Genomic DNA, 21,765 nt, shown 5'->3' with positions numbered 1-21,765 from the left:
TATCAAGTGAGTACTTCGTAGCATTAGACAGGTGAACAATTGGGGAAGAGAAATAGCAAAAACAAGTAAAAGGAACAGATGTACCAAAAGAGAGTAATTTGTGTATGTTAGGATTAATAGCTGTTTTGGGAAAACATCTGAATGTAACAAGTATTTTTCAAAAATAACAAACTTGCTAATTTGCTACAAATAACAAGATATAATCAGGCCTTTATTTTTTTTTTAAGAAAATCAATCATATTTTAAATGTTGAAAATTATAGAGACAATTCGCATACATATAATATTAATTTATGTAATTTCAGAAGTTGCTGCCACTCACTAACTCATAAACTAAGATGGGCATTATGAAAGTTTTGTTATGCAAAAGTATTTACCTTTACAGCATAATAATGGACTCCATACGTGGGTAGAGCTTCTACTATTTTCATATACCTATGAAAAATGAATATATATTACAATCTCTTAATAAATTAGAGGACCGTTTTGGGAAAAGTGAGGTATAGAAACATAATTTGTGGGGTACCTGGGTAGTTCAGTTAAGTGTCTGATTCTTGATTTCAGCTTAGGTCATGATCTCAGGATCCTGAGATCCAGCCTGTATAGGGCTCTGTGCTCAGCAGGGAGTCTGCCTAAGATTCTCTCTCCCTCTCCCTTTGCCCTTCCACCCCACTCATGCACTCTTTCTCTCAAATAAATAAATAAATAAATAAATAAATCTTAAAAAAAAAAAAAAAAAAGAAGAGAAATGCAATTTGTATCTACTTTTCTCATTACTACATGGCTAATGTCTTTGACTAGAGTAGAAATAGAATACTCCATTCTTACCCAAATGTTAGGAAGTTGCTAACAAAACTTCAATTTCAGAAAGCTACAAGAAACGTCTTTTCCTACACATTAAGATTTCTATGGCTTAAAAACATACTGTACTGTATCATCAACCCAAATTAGAAGTATTTTTTTTTTTAAACTAAACACTTAATGATACAAAGTAATGAGAATCAACTTTGGGTCATGCTCATAACAAGTAAAAAATCAAGCAATTGTGGAGCGGCTGGCTGGCTCAGTCAGTAGAGCACATAGTTCTTGATCTTGAGTTGTGAGCTGGAACTCCATGTTGGGTGTAGAAATTACATATATACATATGTACATAAATAGTTAAAAAAAATAAAGTGGTTCCATTACTGATTGTGGTAAATTCTTTGAAACGTATACTTAACTCTTAAGTCTAAATTCTAAGAAACAGGTACCAAAAAAGGATGAATTTTATTTATATCAATCTCATTTTAAAATATATGCCCCTCAAAATAAAAATTAAGACAATGATTTCTCCATCTACTCCATTTACTAATTCTAAGTCAACAAGTATTTATTGTGTATTTCTAAGGTTTTATGGTGTGAAATAGTGTATAACTTCCCCTCTGCTCACAAAGAATTGAGATTCCTCTTTAGCATGAGTGAACTTTTTAATGACATTTTGAATATCAGTTGCTCTGGGTTTTGTAATCAATAATTTGATGCTTTTTAAAAAAGCAAATGACCTATATGTAGATGAATATAAGAGGTTAGGTAAATGTCCCAACAGCAAGCAGCAAGTACCCTGCACCACCAAGGTTCTAACAAAGTGAGTTGGATTCCCTAGTCTAGAGTCTTAACCAGAAAGTTAGTCTCTTATTTGGAACCACAACAGTAATAATCAAGGGAAGTAAAAGGCCTCTGCATCTAAACAAGGATACTTCATAACATGCTCATTAGCCTTACCTAACATCCTTCAGGGATGTTACCACCCACTACCCTCCCAAAAAATAGTCAGTTAAAACGTCAAGGATTTAACTTCAGAATTGCCCATTTTTTATTTCTGCCTTAAAGACCACAGAAGGTGTGTTGTGATAAAAAGGAGATTAGTGCAAGATGTAGAGGTGTGAGGGAAATCTATACACTAACCAGGGGAAAGGCCATGTCTAAGTCCTTATTTCAGTTCTCACATGCTTTAAGCTATACTCAGCAGGTATTTAAGAAGAACATCTTTGGCCATAAGAGTCATTCTACAATTACTAAAGCAATGATGCTATATTAGTTTTTATAATTTTAAAATTACAAAATTATAAATGTAGTTCTTATAATTTTAAAAATTTAATGTAGCTTGTGAACTACTGTTAATAAATAGATGGTGGGGGGCCTGGGTGGCTCAGTTGGTTAAGCCTGTGACTCTTGGTTTCAGCTCAGGACATGATTTCAGGGCCCTGGGATTGAGTCCCACATCAGGGCTCCTCGCTAATTTTAATAAATCTTAAAAAAATATATAAATAAATGGATGGTAACTCTGTAAGTCTAAAATGCAGAAATATATCGCTCTGGTCTGTTCTTGGCAGCAAGAAGACACAGATTATTTAACACCAACACTGTATGCTCCACTCAAAGTAGAGGCACAAACCAGGCAACCAAAGATGACCTCCAGATAGGTTTTGTTTGGCTTGCATTGTAACAACATTTTCTTAAAATTACTTTGCAGTGCTTAAAATTGGATTTTAAAAATCAGAATTTCCAGCTTTTCTTAGAAAATATCAGATCTTACAGCTTTAGGCTTGATTTCTGAAGCAGAATCACCTTGCCTCTACCCAGGGCAATAGATCTCCAGTTTACCTCAGTCCCCATCATTCCCTATTGCCCTATACCTGGCCTAGATTTCTCAGTTTTGCAACCTGCCTAGCACTGGCAGGTATCTGAATTGATGACATCAACTATGGAATGACCCAAGGCATTTTATAATTCATAGCAAGGCAATTCTAACCAAATGAGAGATGATATATACACAAACCACACAACAGAAGACATTAAAATTCTATGTAAGCAAAAGAAAAGACAGATACTTACTGAACCACAGCTTGACCTCGAGTCAGACCTTTGATTTTCAAATAATGCTCAATTACCCTGTCCTCACTGTAAAACAAGGAAATGAGAAATATGGCAGTGTACAATTAAATGAGGTACAGACTCAATTTCAAGATGCTCAGGTGGCTTGTTGAGAAACTTGAGAAAAAAGGCCTTTACCAACTTGTTTGAAAGACAGAAGCTTGGCCGACTTTCTTTTCTGTAGGACATGGATTCCTGAACCTCAGATATTTGACTCCCTCATCATGATTTGCTATTTGTATTTTATATGATATATGACATATATTGATATTTTTAAAAGATTTATTGGAAATGGAGAAATAATATCAGTTTGTCAAATGAAAAACAAGTATTTTGTTTTCTGTAACTGAATGAGATATAATAGGTGCTAAATAGTGTTATCAAATGTTAATTAGTGAGCCTTGCTAGAGAAATTAAAAGGCTTAAAAAAAGAGATCAGCAAGTGTTCGGTATTAAAGACATTTTCCTTAAACTATCCACAAGTCTGAGTCTGGTGTATAATCCAAAATGCTGTTCTTTTGTCACTTGCTACCTGGGGACACACTGCTTTCGGAGAAAACCCTTCATACTGGCCCAGCATAAAACTTGTTAACTGGAGGGGCACCTGGCTGGCTCAGTTGGTAGAACATGCGATGCTTGATTTTGGGGTTGTGAGTTAGAGCCCCAAGTTTGGGGTAGAGATTCCTCAGTAAAAAGTTAAAAGAACTTGTTGACTAGAAAGGCAACTCACTCAGCGACTGTACCCTACTTTCAGACAGCTGTTGTATCTCAAGTATAACCCAGAAGGGTAAATGTTTTTATCTCTACACAACCAGTAATCAGTGGTAAATGGTCTTTGTTTGTTTTTTCTTAAGAAACTATCACTTAGCAATAATTTGTTTAGAAGATTCCAGACTCAGGAAGAAATGCAGTCTCAGGACTCACTTTCACTCTTTCTGCACATTTCATCTTCCCTATAAAACTATTCATGTTGGATATTTACTTTGTAATCTGTTTTTCAGTGGAAAGGAAAACTACCTTCAGGATTCAGAGCCATAAATCAAGGAAGCTATGTAACTAAGTCAAAGGGAGAAAAATACTTTTCTAGGAAAAATACTGTATGGAAAATGGGTACTATGGATTCATTAAAATATAAACAAATAGAAGGACTTAAAATATACAACAATTTTTGGCTATGGAAGAAACCAATGATCAGTCAGGTCATTTCTGGCCATTAACAAAACCTCTATCCAAGGAAGTCTGTATTTTATAGCATGTATACTGCACTCCACTAGATTAAAGCCACATTCCACAGTGGCAGTACATGTATTGAGCATTATGTTCACTTAAAAGCACACTCTACAGACCTTTTACATATGTGAATGAGAAGGCACGCAGCCACTCTTCACAAATGACTACAGTCTTAGTACGATGATCTCCAGTAAGCTTTGACAAGACCCTTTCGTGGAAAGGACCAAGGTCTACTTAACAGTCGCTCTGACGCATGTGATGGGCAATTTGATATTATCTTCACTTATATTTCTTTTAATTTCTTGAAAAGCATGCACTTCTCAATGGAGGCTATGATAACAGGGTTATCTGTTGTCTTGCTTTGGCTTACCAGTAAGCAAGGGATGGATGCTCCTGGAGCGTTTTGGTTGGAAAGGCTGGTAGAGTCTTTAAATCTTTTCTGGCATTTTCATCACTGAAAAGAAGAGTAATACAGTAATGTCAGCCACCATTACCTAAAATATCATGCAAGCCAATCACAAGAGGAAATCTGATAAATAACTACAGTACACTGGGCTCTATCAAAATGTTGTCAGGACACACATATGGCTATGGATTCAATTAGAGATAGCTGCCAACTGAACCCCTCGAAGTCATTTGATATTTTGAAGTTTTTAGAAATATTTACATAATTAAAATAACAGTATTCAGTTACCATAATCCCATTTTCCTTACCCTCCTGCTAAACTTGCAGCCATTTTCATCGGATATTTCCTATGTGTATATATATTCTATTACATAATTATGGATACTCCATTTTCACACAGCATTCTTCAAATTTTGTTATAAACCTTCTCTATGCTCCTTTAGCATCCTCATAATGACCTTTAGCAGCTATATAATATTGTTGGAATATTGGTTATCATAAAACCACTTGTAGTATCACCAATTTTTCATAATAGATATCAATTCAATAAAAAAGTTTATAAAGGGGTGCCTGGGTGGCTCAGTTGGTTAAGCCTCTGCCTTCAGCTCAGGTCATGATCCCAGGGTCCTAAGATTAAGCCCCATGTGAGGCTCCCTGCTCAGCCAAGAGTCTGCTTCTTTCTCTCCCTCCGCCTCTCCCTGATGCTTGTGTGCATGCACATTCTCTCTCTTAAAAAAATAAGATATTTTTTAAAAAAAATATTTTATTTATTTATTCATGAGAGACACAGAGAGGCATAGGGAGAGGGAGAAGCAGGATCCCCACAGGGAACCTGATGCGGGACTTGATCCCGGATCCCAGAATCACGCCCTGAGCCCAAGGCAGATGCTCAGCTGCTGAGCCACCCAGGCATCCCAAAAATAAAATCTTTTTAAAAAAGTGTATATACATAGACCTTTCTATGACTTCTTTCTTATTTCCTTACTACTCTCTGAAATAAAACAGATCAATTTGGCCATCTGTAAAAATCACTTGAATAGAAGATGTCTGAAAACGTGTTTCTAATGAAACCCAAGTTATTGTTCAAATAGCATTAAGTAAACTAAAAATGTACCTTGTGTAAGGTTGGCTATTATCACATTATAAAATGGTAAAATCCTAGTTATCAAAAGAGAACGGTATGGGGGCTCCTGGCTGGCTCAGTCAGTAGAATATATGACTCTTGATCTTGGGATTGTGAGTTTGATCCCCACATTGGGTGTATAGAGGTTACTTAAGGAAAATTTTAAAAAGAAAAGAGAGGGGTGTAACAGAACTTAACAGAAGGAAGAACAGGTAATATGACCCAGTCACAGCTTCCTACATAGTATGAGAGAAAATAGTCTCAAAAACTGCCCCCAGTATTTAAGGAGGTAGTCTATGAGAAAACAGACATGACTTTCTGGTCCATTAGAGCCTAGGATAAGTATATAAAGAGCTACTCAAAATCCTGACCAAACCGGTGTCCATCAAACTTTCTATTGCTTCATATCTTTACCTGACCTATCCTTTGTTGAGTGTCAGGCACCATGCGACATACTTTATTTTTTAAAGATTTATTTATTTATTTGGGAGAGAGAGAGAGCATGGGGCAGAGGGAGGGACAGAGAGAAAGGGAAAGAGAGAATCTCAAGCAGACTCCATGCTGAGCATGAAGCCTGACTTGAGGCTCCATCTCATGACCCTGAGATCATGACCTGAGCTGAAATCAAGAGTTGGACACTTAACCAACTGAGCCACTCAGGAGCCCCCATGCAACACACTTTTTAGGTATTATTTACCTGATATAAGTCTCATCACAACTCTTTCCATGTGGAAGGTACTATTATTACATATGCTTTATAGGCAAGAGAGGTTTCCAGAGGCTAAGACACTTGCTCAAAGTCTCACAGCCACTATGTAGTGAAGCTAAAAGGCAAACCCAGTCTGCTTGGCTTTAAAGGATAAGACCATAACCTGATTCCCAACAGACTCTCAGAGCAATGTCCCAAAGAGCCAACATGCACATTCTCATCTTTGGCAAGGCAGAGCTCCCCTTCATCCTTACCTGCTAGTTACAAATGAAAACACTGAACCAATTAGTTTCAAGAGCCGTCATTTATGCATTTTCACATTAGCTTTCCTGGGGTTTACCCCAGTGTTCACATTGAAAGAGATGAACCCTCCAACTGCAGAACCAAACACTCAATCTAAGGTGAATATCCTCCCAAAACATTCATTCAGCACTCACAGATCAATTGTTACAGATTAATCTGGGAAACCAAGCATGGCCTGTAGACAGGTTTTATCTGACCCACATCGTATTGCGTGTATTAGAAGCTGCTCACTCCTGTCACCAGATCAGGGTTGGTGTAAGTGGTTCTCCTTTAACATTTACAGCGGTTTATTTAGTATTTGGTTTTACCATCATGTTTCCTGACCATGCTACAGGGCAACCAAGTGAACCCACTGAGCAAACTGTACATATACTTATGGTCTTTCAGTAAGAACAGAGAGAGTTGAGTGTCACCTAGCTTAGAGACACTATGATTTGTACCTGTCAACATTACATTTCAGAATGAAGGTTGTGGCCCTTTCTAAAGGGGAAAGACCCAGCTTTAAAAATTACTACAGGAAATAAAAAGTCACTTGGCTCATGTTCTTACATAAGGATAAATCTCTCTATTCATTTGAAATCTAAGCAGTATGGCTTAACCACATTGACAATCTTGGAAAACAGGTTTGGGCTTCCTGAAAACCAAAATACACCACAATCCAATTTATTCATATTAAAGGTCATCTGTCAACTCCCAGTAATGATATTTATTTTTCTTAAATAATTTCTTTCATGCTCTGTCCTTCAAATCTCATTTCCTTTTCAAAGATGTTGGCTTGTGAGTTTTTTATGAAGGGCAAATACATGTACATATTCTAAAATGAGAGGCTAAGGACAACACTTTTTGTTATTAATCATCACCACCAATTACATATGGATTGTCATCTTCTGGGTCCATGTGAACTATAGGCTATGTTCCAAGAACTCAGCCCAGCACTCAGTTACCTCTTTGGATTGTAGTTAATTTTGTGGTGTTCTTTTAGCAAGTATGTATTAGTATATACTGCACACCTAGTATGTAAAAAAGAGAGAGGGAAGGGAGAGAAGTAAGAGAGGGATTTTATCTACCACTCTATTCAATAAACTTGTGGCTGAGAATAAATGGGAAGTTATTACGGCCCTTTAAGAAGGTTTTAGGTCCTGTGACCTCAAAGCACCAGCTTCTCACAACACTGAAATTTTTCTAGCATTTAAGCATTCGATACATGTTTGCTAAACCCCAGCAACTTACATGTAGTGCCTCACTAAAGAAACAGCTATGAAAAAAAAAGAAAAGAAAAAAAAAAAAAAAAGAAACAGCTATGTGTTTCAGCAGAAGAAAAAATACTCCCTGTGCGGAATTTATTGAAAAATAAACCCTGGTCTTTGATATGTCATCTTTTCAAGGAATTTCTTTTCTTTTCTTTTTTTTTTTTTAAGATTTATTAATTTATCTTAGCGAAGTGGGGAGGGGCAGAGGCAGAGGGAGAAAGTATTTCAGGCAGATTCCCTGTGAGCTCAGAGCCTGACATGGGGCTCAATCCCAGGACCCTGAGATCATGATCTGAGCTGAAATCAACAGCTGGCCACCCACCCACCGAGCCACCCAGGCACCCTTCAAAGAACTGTCAAGAGTAATTTTAACTATACAATGTTCCCCCCTTATCCAGGGAGATATGTTCCCAGACCCCCAGTGGATATCTGAAACCATAGATAGTACCAAATCCTATACACTATGTTTTTTTCCTATATAAAAATACCCATGATAAAATTTAATTTATAAATTAGGCATAATAAGAGACTAAAAGCAATAATAATAAAATAGAACAAATAAAAAATGCACTGTAATAAAGGTTATGTAAAATTTTAAAATATTGCCTCCACCAAGAAACAAACAAAACAAAAATAAAAACGGAAACACTGTGCAAGCCATATAAAACATACCGGAGACCATCACTATCACTTTGCAATTTGTGATATAAGCTATTAGTACAGAATGGATAGGGAGATGCCTTCTGAGCTCCTCAATTTGGTTTCCAGTTTTTTTTTTTTTTTTTTTTTTTATTTATTTATGATAGTCACAGAGAGAGACAGAGAGAGAGAGAGGCAGAGACATAGGCAGAGGGAGAAGCAGGCTCCATGCAGGGAGCCTGACGTGGGATTTGATCCTGGGTCTCCAGGATCGCGCCCTGGGCCAAAGGCAGGCGCTAAACCGCTGCGCCACCCAGGGATCCCCGGTTTCCAGTTTTAAAAAAATGTATTAACAGAGCAAATTATCACTAGAGCAAAAATAAAAGAGATACATAAGTGATTCTGACAAACGTAGAATCTGGACCATCCCAAGTGATTATACTCTCAGGAAAGAACAAAGCCTTATTTCTTTGTATTAGTAAAGGTTCCTGTTGTCCTTTCACATTTAGTCATTTGTGCTGTTGCAAAAATGTCTTTTCTTTGTGAATATAACATCACTTTCCCGTAAAAACCCATTTAATAGTCCATTTCTAACAAGCCACCACAGATATTGAGATAATTGAGCTGTGGACATTAGCTATAAACATTAAAAGAGAGAGTCCCAGAAGGACCCGAAGATGGCTGAGACAGGCAACCTAGCAGAAAAATGGGTTAAACTTTTCAATAAACAGTGCACAGAAGTAGAAATCTGATGACTGACAGAATCAAGTGTTCAGCTTCACAAGGACTCAGGGAAACACAAATTAAACCCTCAGGGAACCACCACTACGTATCAGACTGCCAAACTTAAAACTCTGACAATACCTAGTCTACTTTAGGATGTAGGGCAGCAGATACTCCCATCCATTGCTAGGGGGAATGTTAATTGGTATGATCATTTTGGAAATTTGCATACCCTATACACAGAAATCCTTTCTTAGGTATGTCCCTAGAGACATTTACACAAAAGAGTAAGTTTTATAGCAGCATTGTTCACAAGAAACAAATAAGACAGGGTTGGAATGGGGGGCGGGTACAATTAAATGGTTTGATGTGTATTAAGGAGGGCATTTTTTTAAAAAAGATTATTTATTTGAGACAGAGAGAGAGAGAGAAACAGGCAGAGGGAGAAGCAGGCTCCATGCAGGGAGCCTGACGTGGGACTCGATCCCGGGTCTCCAGGATCACGCCCCGGGCGGAAGGCAGCGCTAAACCGCTAGGCCACTGGGGCTGCCCTAAGGAGGGCACTTGTGATGAGCATTGGGTATTATATGTAAGTGATGAATCACTAAATTTTCCTCCTAAAATCAATATTACGTTATATGTTAACCAACTAGAATTTAAATAAAAATTTGAAACAAATAAAGCCCAAGACAAATAAAGGATACAACCCAAATATCTCCTAACAATAGGAATGATAGAATTGCAGTGTATTCAAACAATGGAATATCACACAGCAAAGAAAATAAACTATAGCTTCACACAATATGATGAAATTCGCAAATAGTAAGCAAAGAAGCAAGACCCAAAATAATGTATACCTCACAATCTTATGTTCCTTTTTTTTTTTTTTTTTCAATCTTATGTTCTAAAATAAGCAAAATAGGGGCACCCGGGTGGCTCAGTAGGTTTAGTGTCTGCCTTTGGCTTGGCTCATGATCTCTGGGTCCTGGGATTAAGCCCCACACTGGGTTCCCTGCTCAGTGAGGAGTCTGCTTCCCTTATGCCCCTCCTCCCCGTTTGGGGTGCTCTCTCTCTCAAATAAATAAAATCTTAAAAAATAAAATAAGCAAAATGAAACTAGAGATTCATATTTAGGTGATAAAAGTAGAAAGCAAAACAAGGAAATATAGTACCATAGAGTCAGAGTACCTTCGGGGAAAGAGGATTTTACTGAAGGGGGGGAAGAGCACAGTCCACAGCAGGGTGGGGTGGGGTCCTGCCTGGCGACATTCCTCCGTGGGTGTAGGTATGTAGCTGTGCATTCTCTGATTTGTTCTTTAAACCAAACATATATGTTTTATGCATTCTTCTGTGTGATATACTCCCCATCAGAAATGAAATCAAATGTGGCTAGTGGGTGGAAGTAAGGTGTGTAGAGGAAGGCTGCTCATTGCGCTTTAGAGGGGAAGAGCTGCATCTCTAAAGCAAGAGGTTATAACTTACTAACCAAAAAAGTGAACGCACGACGGTGTTACAAACACTGGTGCATTATTCTAAGGTTAATCCTGATCATTTTCAGAGTTTAGGACCAAGGATTTCACGTCTGAGTGGATTGACAGTAGATGAGTGCTTCTTTGTTCACCCTCTGAAGAACTTAGCCCGGGAATTTGCCGGGGAGCCTGAGGCCACGAGGATCCCCTGAGCTTGCAGAGGCAGCCAGGTCTGGCTTCAGCACAGATGGGCCCCTCCCAGCCAGCAGGCAGGCAGGCAGGCAGACAGGCAGACAGACAGGCAGACAGCGCAGGGCAGGAGGCTGGGTGTATATGAATCAGGAGCAACCTCAGAATCCAGAGGGAGGTGAGCAGTCCTGGATGGAGACGTCTCTGCCTTTCCCCAGCACTAAATGCACTCACCCTGATGCATTTAGTGCTGACCCTAATGGCAATGGAAGTGTTATTTTAAAGATGCACTTGACCAGAATTGCCAAGAGGGGCAGATTTCTCCAGCTTCTGGCTAGAGTGAATACCCATAAATCTACAAGACTTGCTACATCTTGGTAACTAAATCAGGAACTAACTTTTCTTCATCTCTCAGCAGGAAATCATCTGTCACATTGAAGAACATGCTTGTGCTTCACCTGATGATCTGGGGAGAACCCCTCCATTAGGTATTCCAGATTCCTATTCTGACAGCTTTTTAAAAGGATGCAACCCATGACCCACCATTTTGCCCCTGCAACTACTTTCCAGGCGATGATTCCCTCTGGCATTCTCAGGCCCCCTTTTTTGGGCTGTTGTTTTTCTTCACTGACCTCAGAAGCCCTGGAGGAATGTGCCAACCTCACTCATTTTTGAGAAAGCCACATGGTTGGCAAAACGGAGGCCACCCTTTGTGTGTGCGGGAGCACTTGTGTGGAAACAGCCACCCCCAGCAAATGTGTGCACCTGTTTGTGGCTAATTGGGAACATGCTCACAGTGACAACCAGCCACCTGCCATTCTGAGGCTGGAGCACAGGCAATTAGCAAACTGTGGGTGCCAGTGCTTCCCAGAGCAGACCAATCACTGAGGTCCCTTGATGATGGTAGCTGCGTATGCCTGGTGTGGGGGCATCCCTAGGTTTCTAGGACACTTTGAAAAAAAAGCCCAACCCCAAACTTCCCTTTTCTTTTCGAGGCTAAAGCTCTTTCTTACCTGAAATCCAAAGCAAAAGTGCCTAAAAGGCACATGTTAAAAGTAATGACCCAATAGAAATGTTTGTGGAAACCTTATTACACAAAGAAATAAACTAAGCTATTTAAAAAGTAACTTAGGACTGCTAGGGTCTTTTTACCCATATATAACTCAGAACCCATTTTCTTTCTTTTTTTTTCTTTAAGATTTTATTTATTTAATCATGAGAGACACAGAAAGAGAGACAGAGAGGCAGAGGCACAGTCAGAGGGAGAAGCAGGCTCCATGCAGGGAGCCTGACATGGGACTTGATCCCGGGTCTCCAGGATCATGCCCTGGACTGAAGGCGGCGCTAAACCGCTGAGCCACTGGGGCTGCCCAAAACCCATTTTCATAAAAATGTATACACAGGGAAGCCTGGCTGGTTTAGTTGGCAGAGCATGTGACTCTTGATCTTGAGGTCTTGAGCCCCATATTGGGCATAGAAATTACTTAAAAAAATACATACATACATACATACTTATTGAGTAGGTACAATATATTGCTTAAAAATATATATGTAAATGTAAAAATGCTATAGTTAATGCCTGTTTGAACACTCAAGATAAAGTCTACCATAGCCCAAATATAATCAGAAATTAAATAAAGGGGAGAAAAAAGAAATTAAATAAAAGGGTATGAAAAGGGACATCCAGGGACTTGGGCAAGTTGTCAGCGCTGGGAGCTCTATCTAATGCTGTGCTCCATGCAAACTAAAGATTTGCAGTTATTAGGAATTGTGCTAATTAGAAACATTTGCCAGTCTCCTGGCATGGCCCTGTAGAGAGACCCTGGTGATAAGCCACTTCCTTATCTAAGTTTGCTAGAAAAATCCACTCCACTGAAGGACTGGGACATGGTAATGATCATACTAGTTTACAGAAAGTATATTTAATGTCTGTTAAATGGTGCAGGTGCCAACTCACCTACTAAAACATTCGTGTTGGATCCAGTATTTAAGGATGACAGCTTGCTTCACCATGTCATTATTAAAAGGATCTTGCTTACTGTATATAAAGATGAATTTCCTTGACCAATCTACTGATGGCTTAACACTCCATGATTACCAGTTTACTCAGAGTGGTTTTTTCACGGGCTGGAAATCAAATCACCCTGTTTTTTCACTGGCTGGCTTCAAATCACCCTGTTTCAATTTTTAAAAAATCACATTTTCTCTCAGTTATCTGGGAACTTGGGTTTCCATGATTAGAGTCTAGTTTATTAGCTCCTTGACTTAATAACCAGAGAGTTGTAACCATAAATTTCTTTCTACTAATTCCTAGATGAGGAGATAGGAAAGGTGACAAGCGTAAAATTATCACATCACAGTCCCCTGCCCTGCAGAATCAGAATTATCTCAGAACTTGTTAGAAATGCAAATTCGTGGGGCCTACCCAGGACCTACTGAATCAGAAAAGGGCTCAAAGGGGGACCCAGGAATCTGTCTCACAAACGACTTTGAGAAGCACTGCAATGTAATAATAGAATACACACATCATGCAAAACCAGGAGATTTCCAAAAAAGAGGCAGTAATCAACCATTTAAAATTGAAAAGAAGGTCCAGGAGGCTGAGGACAGTCTAGGGGGTTAGTTTCAGGAAACCCTAGGGGACTGACCCAACACTGATGCCAAGTGAACCTGTCATTCTGCCCCGCAAAAGGAATGCTTCCAGTAACAGCATTATTAGGTGGCAGGGCTTGGGAGAAAGCCTCTCTCTATAGGTGTACTATGCTATTATCACCAGCTCCCCCATTTCACAGATGGGAAAACTGAAATTTAAGAGAGATTAATTTAAACTCACACAGTAAGAAAGTAGCAGATGTGACTCCAAACCTGTGCTTTACCCACTTTGCCTAACTCCTCCAGATTCTGACAAGCGGGGGAAGGGGAGAAAGAGGAGAAAGAGGAGACTCAGCTTAATTTGGGGCTTCAGAAGTTATAAACATGGTGGCCATGGACTGGTTCTATGACAGTAGTAGTTGCTTGGGTGAAGACAGGTAGCTTTTTAAAACTAGATTAATCTGGATTTGCCAAAAACTGAATTAAACCGCATCTGAGATCTGAACACAGATTAACAAAACTGAGTATCTGCCACCACTCCGTGTTTCTTGAGCCAAACCAAAGCAACTATAGTCCATGCTTGTCCCCTAATAGAAAAGATCGAATTTTGTTAAAAAGTATATTTTTTTTAAGAGCTAAAAAATCAGACCTCGTTTTCAGCAGCATTTTAAACCAGGGCATCCAAACTCACCTGAACCTCACTTCAGGTGAGAAGCCTGACATCTCAACAAGGCTCCCTCACTCCCACAAAATATTCCTGATACCCCCTTTTTTTTATACTGACTTAATATTTCTTAGGAAGCTCCCCGCTCCTGCCGGGTAATCTGTGTTGCAGGAGCCCCAGTCCTGGAAGGAGATGGAGGGAGTAGGACACGTGCTGTCACTTTCATTGTCAATTGTATGCAAGGGCAGAAAGCTAGAGCTCCAGGTCCCTCAATGTCTAACCCCCAGACGGAGGTGATTTCCTAGAAGCTAAGATGAAGTGCCCTCCTTGCCCCCCACCCCTCCAGCGGGTTGGGCGAGCTGAATTCCTCTGGTCCACACCCGGAGGTCCCTGGAAGGGGACCCGGCCCACCGCGGCCTGGAGACTTACCAAAGGCTCCGCAGTGAGGTGGCGCTTGGTCTAGAACAGCTGCAGCTGGTTGGCTGGTTCCCCGGGCTCCGGGTCGGAGCCTCAGAAGGGGAAGAAGAGGAGGAGGAGCAGGAGGGAGCTGGAAGGCTGGAGTGGAAGTGGGGAGGAGCCGGCAAAGCCGGGCTGGCTGGGCCGGACCTCCAGGACTCCCCTCCCATGTCACATTCTTGGAGTTTCTTCCCCGCCCCATTCAAACATTTCTCCATCACACCTCCAGCCAGGTCACTGGAAGAATTACCTAAGCCATCTTCCTGGCCTCCCGCAGAAGCTCTGGAGCCCCCACTGCTTCCAGGAAAGGGGTGCCCCCCCTTCATCTTCAGCTCTTTCATTTGGGTTCAGGTGTGAACATACATTTCCTGGCAGTCCCTGATCTCCAGCTCCCTCGGACCCCTCAGTTCCTTAGCAGAATAAAACAAACCGGCTTTAAAGGGGACTGTCTTGGGTGTATGCTGTGTGGCAGACAGGTGCTCGGCATTTTACCTCTAGGAACTCACTTAATCTCCATAGCAAACCTACACGTAGGCACTATTTCCAATTTACAGATAAGGGAACTGAGGTTTAGAAAAGTCACCTCGCTGCGCCCTGTCTCCCAGAGTTTGTAGATGGGCAGCCAGGACTTGGATGCAAAGCTTCCACTTAGAAACAAATCAACAGACCAACCAATCAGCTAGTCAGCCCTTCTCCGATGTGCAGTAAGAAGGTTTGGAATGAGAACTGAATTCAGTCCCAAGTTTCCGTCTTGGTAGGATTTTTGTGGCCCTAGATAAACTAACCTTTGTGAGCCTTGACTTCCTCATTATAAAACTAGGGAGAGTGACCTGTCTTATAGGGTTCTTAGGAAGACGGCAAAGCATACTGTGAAGGCACCTGCCTACATTGAGTAAATGTGTTCTTTCTTTTCTAACAGCAGCACGTGAAACCAAAGAGCTTGCCAAACCCTTTATTGCCCCCACTCTCAGACCAGGCTGGGGATGGATGATTACCACCAAGAAGAATCCTCAGTGGGTCATCCAGGTTAGAGTAGCCAGATTAAATATCCAGGACACACCTATACTAAAAAAAATCATTCACTGTTGAATCACTATATAGTGCACCTGAAACTAATATAACACTGTGTGTTAAGCACAGGAATTAAAAAAAAATTCATTATTTATCTGAAATTCAAATTTAAGTGGGTATCCTGTACTTTCATTTGCTAAATCTGCCAAGGGTTGGTAATAAATGACACAGGGAAAGAACTCTAAAGCACTGGGCCAAGTCCAAAACTGTAAGCAGTTTTAGGATTGGTTCAACAGAACCCACTGTAACTGGTTCAAGTTCAGCCTTGAATCTTGCTCCTCCAACATCATGACCAGTCCATGGAATCTGTCTTGCCCCTTCCTTATCTCAGCACTGTACCAAAGATGCAAAGAATCTGCTTGTGTTCTTGGTGGGAAACACAGTGTTCTCTCAGCTTGGATTCTTTTGCCATTGTTTCTGTCCGTGGCCTGACTTATAACAGAGGACAAATTACTCTGTCCATCTGCACGGTTGATAGTGATCAACTGTCCACCTATTTTTTAAGCCTAAAGAATTTCTAGTAATAATGAAAATGTGATGAGAGGTTTTTCTAAACATTAGCCAGCTTGCTGAAGATTCTGATCTTGTGTACTTGGAATCACCGACTCTTTCAGAAGAAGGAAAATTTCTAAGAATGACAAGCTGAGAAGCAAGTTGACATGAAATTCTGTAAAAATATTTTACAAATTCATAAGGACAGAAAGTAGAATGGTGGTTGCCCGGAGCTGGGGCAGGGGTGAGGGGGAGTGTTTAACAGGCACAGCATTTCAGTTTTGCAAAATGAAGAGTTCTGGAGATTGGTTGTGTAACAATAAGAATATATTTAACACTTCTGAATTACGTATCTAAAAATGGTTAAAGTGGTGAATTTTATGTATATTTTGCTCTAACTTAAAACATGATCTTGAGTTAGAAAAAAAAAAGGGCAAATAGAAGAAAAATTTTTATAGATTGTGTTTTCCTATAGAAGAATGAAAAGTTAAAGAAATCTGTTCCTCTCCTGGGACATTGCCTACTAGATAAGTGAAAATTATTTATGGCCAACTTGAAGCCCCAAAGCTGTATCCCTTCTTCCTGCATGTGTGACTCAGTGTGTCCTTCCTGGTCACACAAAAACTGGATTAACCACATCAGCCATTTGAACACAAATGATAAAACTGAATATGTGCTATATTGTAACTTAGTGTTTCTTGAACCAAACCGAAAGGCACTGAAACACGAGGGATCCTGGAGGTCTTTTATTTTTGTTTGCTTGCATCAAATCTTTAAATTGTGAAACGCAAAGTGTTCTGAAATGCAAAATACTTAAAAGCCATGAAACGCAGAGGCCTGGATTCCTAGCCTGCTTCTGCCCTTAACTGGTGGATCCAGGCCTTCCCTTTCTGTAAAATAGAGTGGAGCCCCTTCACATGGTTATTTTATTTATTTATTTATTTATTTATTTATTTATTTATTTATTTATTTATTTTTCACAGGGTTATTTTTATTTATTTATTTTTTTTATTTATTTATGATAGTCACAGAGAGAGAGAGAGAGAGAGAGGCAGAGACACAGGTAGAGGGAGAACCAGGCTCCATGCACCGGGAGCCCGACGTGGGATTCGATCCCGGGTCTCCAGGATCGCGCCCTGGGCCAAAGGCAGGCGCCAAACCGCTGCGCCACCCAGGGATCCCCACAGGGTTATTTTAAAGTCCACACAAGACTATACCAGCATTTAAAAACAGATTAAAAACAAATGAAGTCCAAACAAGAGAATAGTCTGAGCATGAGTTCTGTGAACTGCTAAGAACTATCAAAAAAAATAAAAGTATTTGCTTCTATTCAAACACAGGCAATACCTTTCTTTTCTAAAAGTTGGAGCAAAACAGCTTTTACAGTTTGAAATACTTATAACGTGCTAGGAACTCAACTGAGCATGTAAACAGAATCCACGCAAGAATCCTCTTCTACAAACAGGATTACTACCTCCACTTTATGGATGGAAAAACTGAGAAATAAAGAGGTGCAACTTGTAGAAGCCCACACAGCTGCTCAGGATGGAGCTGGGACAGGGACCCAGCATGACTCCAGGGCCTGAGCTATGTAGAGGACATGACATTGTTGCCATAAACAAGCTATGCAGAGTCATCTGCCCTGTGATCCAGGAGTACCCCATGATGGTCTAAGTGCATTTCATTATCAGCCCTGTGCAGCAGATCCCACTAAACATCCTCTAACTTCACTTTTGAGGAATTATCCAAAGAAAAGGCAGAGTGGATATTCAGAGAAGGAGGGTTCAGATCCATATTCCATATGTGGAAGATGTGGGACCTTGGTTGCCAGTCTCAGTCCCCACATCTGCAAAATGAGCATCTCAATTTGAGGCAAAACGATATAAAGAATGTAAGGGTGCCCGGAAGCTAGCAGAGAATGGTAAAAGTAGTGTGCATAATGGTGAAGTGAGAGCATGAGCTCTGCTGTCAGATGGCCTGGACTCAAATCCCAGCTCCACAGCTTACCAGCTATGTGACTTGGGCAAGTCACTCAATTTTTCTGGGCCTCAGTTTCCTCAGCTGTAAAATGGGGAAATAATCATACCTCACTCTTGGAATTGATACAAGGACTAAGGTTATGAAAATTTGGGAAGCTTTTAGAAATGAGTATTCCAGGCACCAGGCGCTGCTCTAATCCCTTTACATGCATTATCTCTGTACATTTTCACAGAAGCCCTATGAGGTAGAGGTCATGTTACTCATGCAAAATGGAATCAGAAAGGGCTAAGACATTCCAGACATCCACCAAAAAGCTGGCTTGTAGAATTCCATGTGGTTTCACCCTCCTCAGTGGAGCACTTGTTCAGACACCTCTTCTTTTAACAGTTCACTCAACACCCAGGTCTTCTCTGTGCCTTACAATTTTCAACAGCCAGAACAATCAGCATAATTTGCAAGGCCCAGTGACAAATGAAAATGTGGGGCCCTTGGTCAAAAAATCATTAGCAATTTCAAAATGGTGACAGAAGAGCATCAACCAAGCATGGGGCCCTTCTGAGCACAGGGCCCCTTGTGATTGCACGGGTCACACACTCTTTCCCTGGTAGGTTTCCATTGTCTTAATTACTTCCTTTCTGCCTGCCCAGCCTTGGGTGCCTGTGCCCAAACTAAATGAGTCCACTGACAAAGGCCCACAGGCCTTGGGCACCAGCGGGTTCTGGCCAGGGCCCCCCACGTGCTGTGTGGAGTCATGAGCTCCCTGCTCTGGGTGGCAGGGAAAAGCTTAAGTCTTGGTTTGGGAAGTTTCCGTTGGGCAAAGCGGGTAATATTCCACAAGTCTTCCATTCATGTTAAACGAGGATGCAGTGCAGGACATGTGTAAGTCACTGTGTTAAGCTTTTTTAAAAATACAAAATAACCTCTAAAAAAATTCTGACAAAAGCACTTTTTTGATGTCAATGAACGAAAACACAGTGCCAGGTCAAGAAGGAAAACTGTAAACATTTCTCCGCCCACCATCCTGAGACAATTGTAAGTCATGACAACCATAATAATAGCTTAATTTTTTCTTACCTACCTGAAACAAGGCAGTGCACAAAACGCTGTAGTACCGTACTGTAGAGATGAAAGTTACTAAGAGAGATCCTAAATGTCCTCATCTCAAGAGCAAAGAAAGCTCATAACTACATATGGTGACGGGTGTTAACAAGACTCATTGTGGTGATCACTGCACGCTCCATAAAATTATCTGACCGTTATGGTGATTGCTGCAACTGAAACTAATGTTACATGTCAATCATACCTCAAAAAAATGTTTTTAAGAGAACTGCAATTATCCTTATACAGATAAGGAAACTGAGTTTTAGAGACATTTGCTAACTTAGCTAAGATTGTTCACCAGTAAGAAGTGGAATCTGGAACTAATCGGAGCTCTGCTGAACTTCAGAATCCACTCTCTTATGGTGTCTCACTTACGGTGGAAAAGTATGTGGCCATACAGAAAAAAAAAAAAAATAGAACTTCCAATAATATTTATTTGTTTCTGTTTCTTTGAACGCATTACTCTCATTCCTTTCCACATGTTATTCTTTTGTAAATATTTTATTCTTTTTTTAAGTTATTTATTTATTTAAGAGAGAGCACATGCATGAATAGGGGGAGGGGCAGAAGGAGAAAAAGAGGAAGAATCTCTCAAGCTGACTCTGTTGAGCTCAGAGAGCCCAGATCAGGGCTAGATCCCTGACCCTGATATTGTGAACTGAGTGGAAACCAAGAGCTGGACACTCAATAGACTGAGCTACTCAGGGGCCCTTTAAATATTTTATTCTGAACAGGATGCTGGTATGGTTGTACATGTATATAACTGATACAAATAAATAAATAAAACACATATATTGGAAATGAAAGTGCTGTATGAGCAAAAGAATTTTTTTTAAAATTTATTTATTTATTTATGATAGTCACACAGAGAGAGAGAGAGAGAGTGCACCGGGAGCCCGATGTGGGACTCGATCCCGGGTCTCCAGGATCGCGCCCTGGGTCAAAGGCAGGCGCCAAACCGCTGCGTCACCCAGGGGTCCCCTGAGCAAAAGAATTCAAAGGACACTGCACTCTGCCATAACTTACATACCAGTTTGCATGCATGTATCATGTGTTTGAATATACTGGTACATATGTTTTTTAAAAAAATGGATAATATATCTATTTGTATTTTTTTCAACTTTGTATATTGTAAGCATCTTTCCATGTCAATAAACATTCATCCACAACAATATTTTTAAAATGAATACTAGATTCTTTAAGCATTAATTTTGATAGGTAAGATTTGATGATTTAGAATAAGAATCTGAGGTCTGGGGCATCTGGGTGGCTCAGCGGTTTAGTGCCACCTTCGTCCCAGGGCCTGATCCTAGAGACCCGGGATCGAGTCGCACGTCGGGCTCCCGGCACGGAGCCTGCTTCTCCCTCTGCCTGCCTGTGTCTCTGCCTCTCTCTCTGTGTCTCTCATTAATAAATAAATAAAATCTTAAAAAAAAATACTTAAAAAAAAAAGAATCTGAGATCCGTCTTACATTCCTAGGTCTTCACCCCACCCTATCCCAATGAATGGTGGGATATAATTAAGTACCTAGAAGCCAGGGATTCTTCTTAATAAATGCATCTCTTTTCCCAGAAAAATTGAAATCAGGGTCTCAAAGAGAGATCTGCCTACCCATATTAATAGCAGCATTACTCTTAAGAACAAAAAAGAGGAAGTAACCAAAGTATCCATCCATGGATGAGCAGATAAACAAAATGTAGTCTATACATACAAAGGAATATTATTGTACCTTAAAATAAAAGAAAGTCTGACGCATGGTACAACACAGATGAACAATGAGGACATTATGCTAAGTAAAATCAGCCAGTCGCAAAAGGACAAATATCTCGTGATTTCACTTATATGAGATGTCCAAAATAGGCAACTTTACAGATAGGAAGCGGGATGGTGGTTGCCAGAGGCCGGGGGACTGGCAGAGATATGTTAGTGCTCAATGGGTATGGAGCTTCAGTTTTGCAAGATGAAAAGCTTTGGAGGTGGATGGTGGTGATGGTTGCACAACAGTGTGAACATGTTAAGTAGAACTAAACTACACATTTAATAATTGCTAAGATGGTAAGGGAGAAAAAACCCAACAAAACCCATGTCTCACTATAATAGATAGGACTCAGTGGAAAGTGGAAACCAACTCCCAAGGACTATGACATCTCCACTCTGTACCAGGCACCCTGAAAGGGTTAAGGTTAAGGGTTACCTTATCTCATTTTATTCCTCAAAACAAACCTATTAAAGAAAAGGGACCTTCAGTTTAGATGTCTTAAAACAAGCTGAAGGTCAAGCAACTGGCAGATTAGGAGGGCTTGTCTCAAACTCACACCACCCTCTCTGAATTCAGAGCCCATGCCTTTCACCAGTGTCTCTGAAAAGGAGACTGGAAATGCAGTCTTGCCTCCATCATGGCTCTTATTTGGTTAAGTGCCTCCCACACTATAGGTATTTAATCTACACAAAGGAA

The 21,765-nt window shown here is 40.3% G+C and overlaps 1 protein-coding gene across 5 annotated transcripts in view; it reads right to left on the bottom strand.

Annotated features, from left to right (window-relative positions):
- FRMD4B (FERM domain containing 4B) overlaps positions 1-21,765 on the bottom strand; it is a 319,973-nt gene that overhangs the window by 36,029 nt on the left and 262,179 nt on the right. For 4 of the 5 annotated variants that reach the window (XM_077858098.1, XM_077858096.1, XM_077858097.1 and 1 more), the window contains 3 exons: positions 4,513-4,596; positions 2,874-2,939; positions 377-434 (listed from right to left, as the gene is read on the bottom strand). In XM_077858098.1, coding sequence (XP_077714224.1) covers positions 377-434; positions 2,874-2,939; positions 4,513-4,596 — 208 coding nt within the window. Of the gene's footprint in view, positions 1-376; positions 435-2,873; positions 2,940-4,512; positions 4,597-14,638; positions 15,007-21,765 lie in introns of those variants that run through there. The other variant, XM_077858100.1, reaches the window with a different exon arrangement.

The sequence above is a fragment of the Canis aureus genome, chromosome 19 (genome assembly GCF_053574225.1).
Source record: "Canis aureus isolate CA01 chromosome 19, VMU_Caureus_v.1.0, whole genome shotgun sequence".
In the NCBI taxonomy this organism is placed as follows: Eukaryota; Metazoa; Chordata; class Mammalia; order Carnivora; family Canidae; genus Canis; species Canis aureus.
This window is presented reverse-complemented; position numbering and strand designations above follow the sequence as displayed.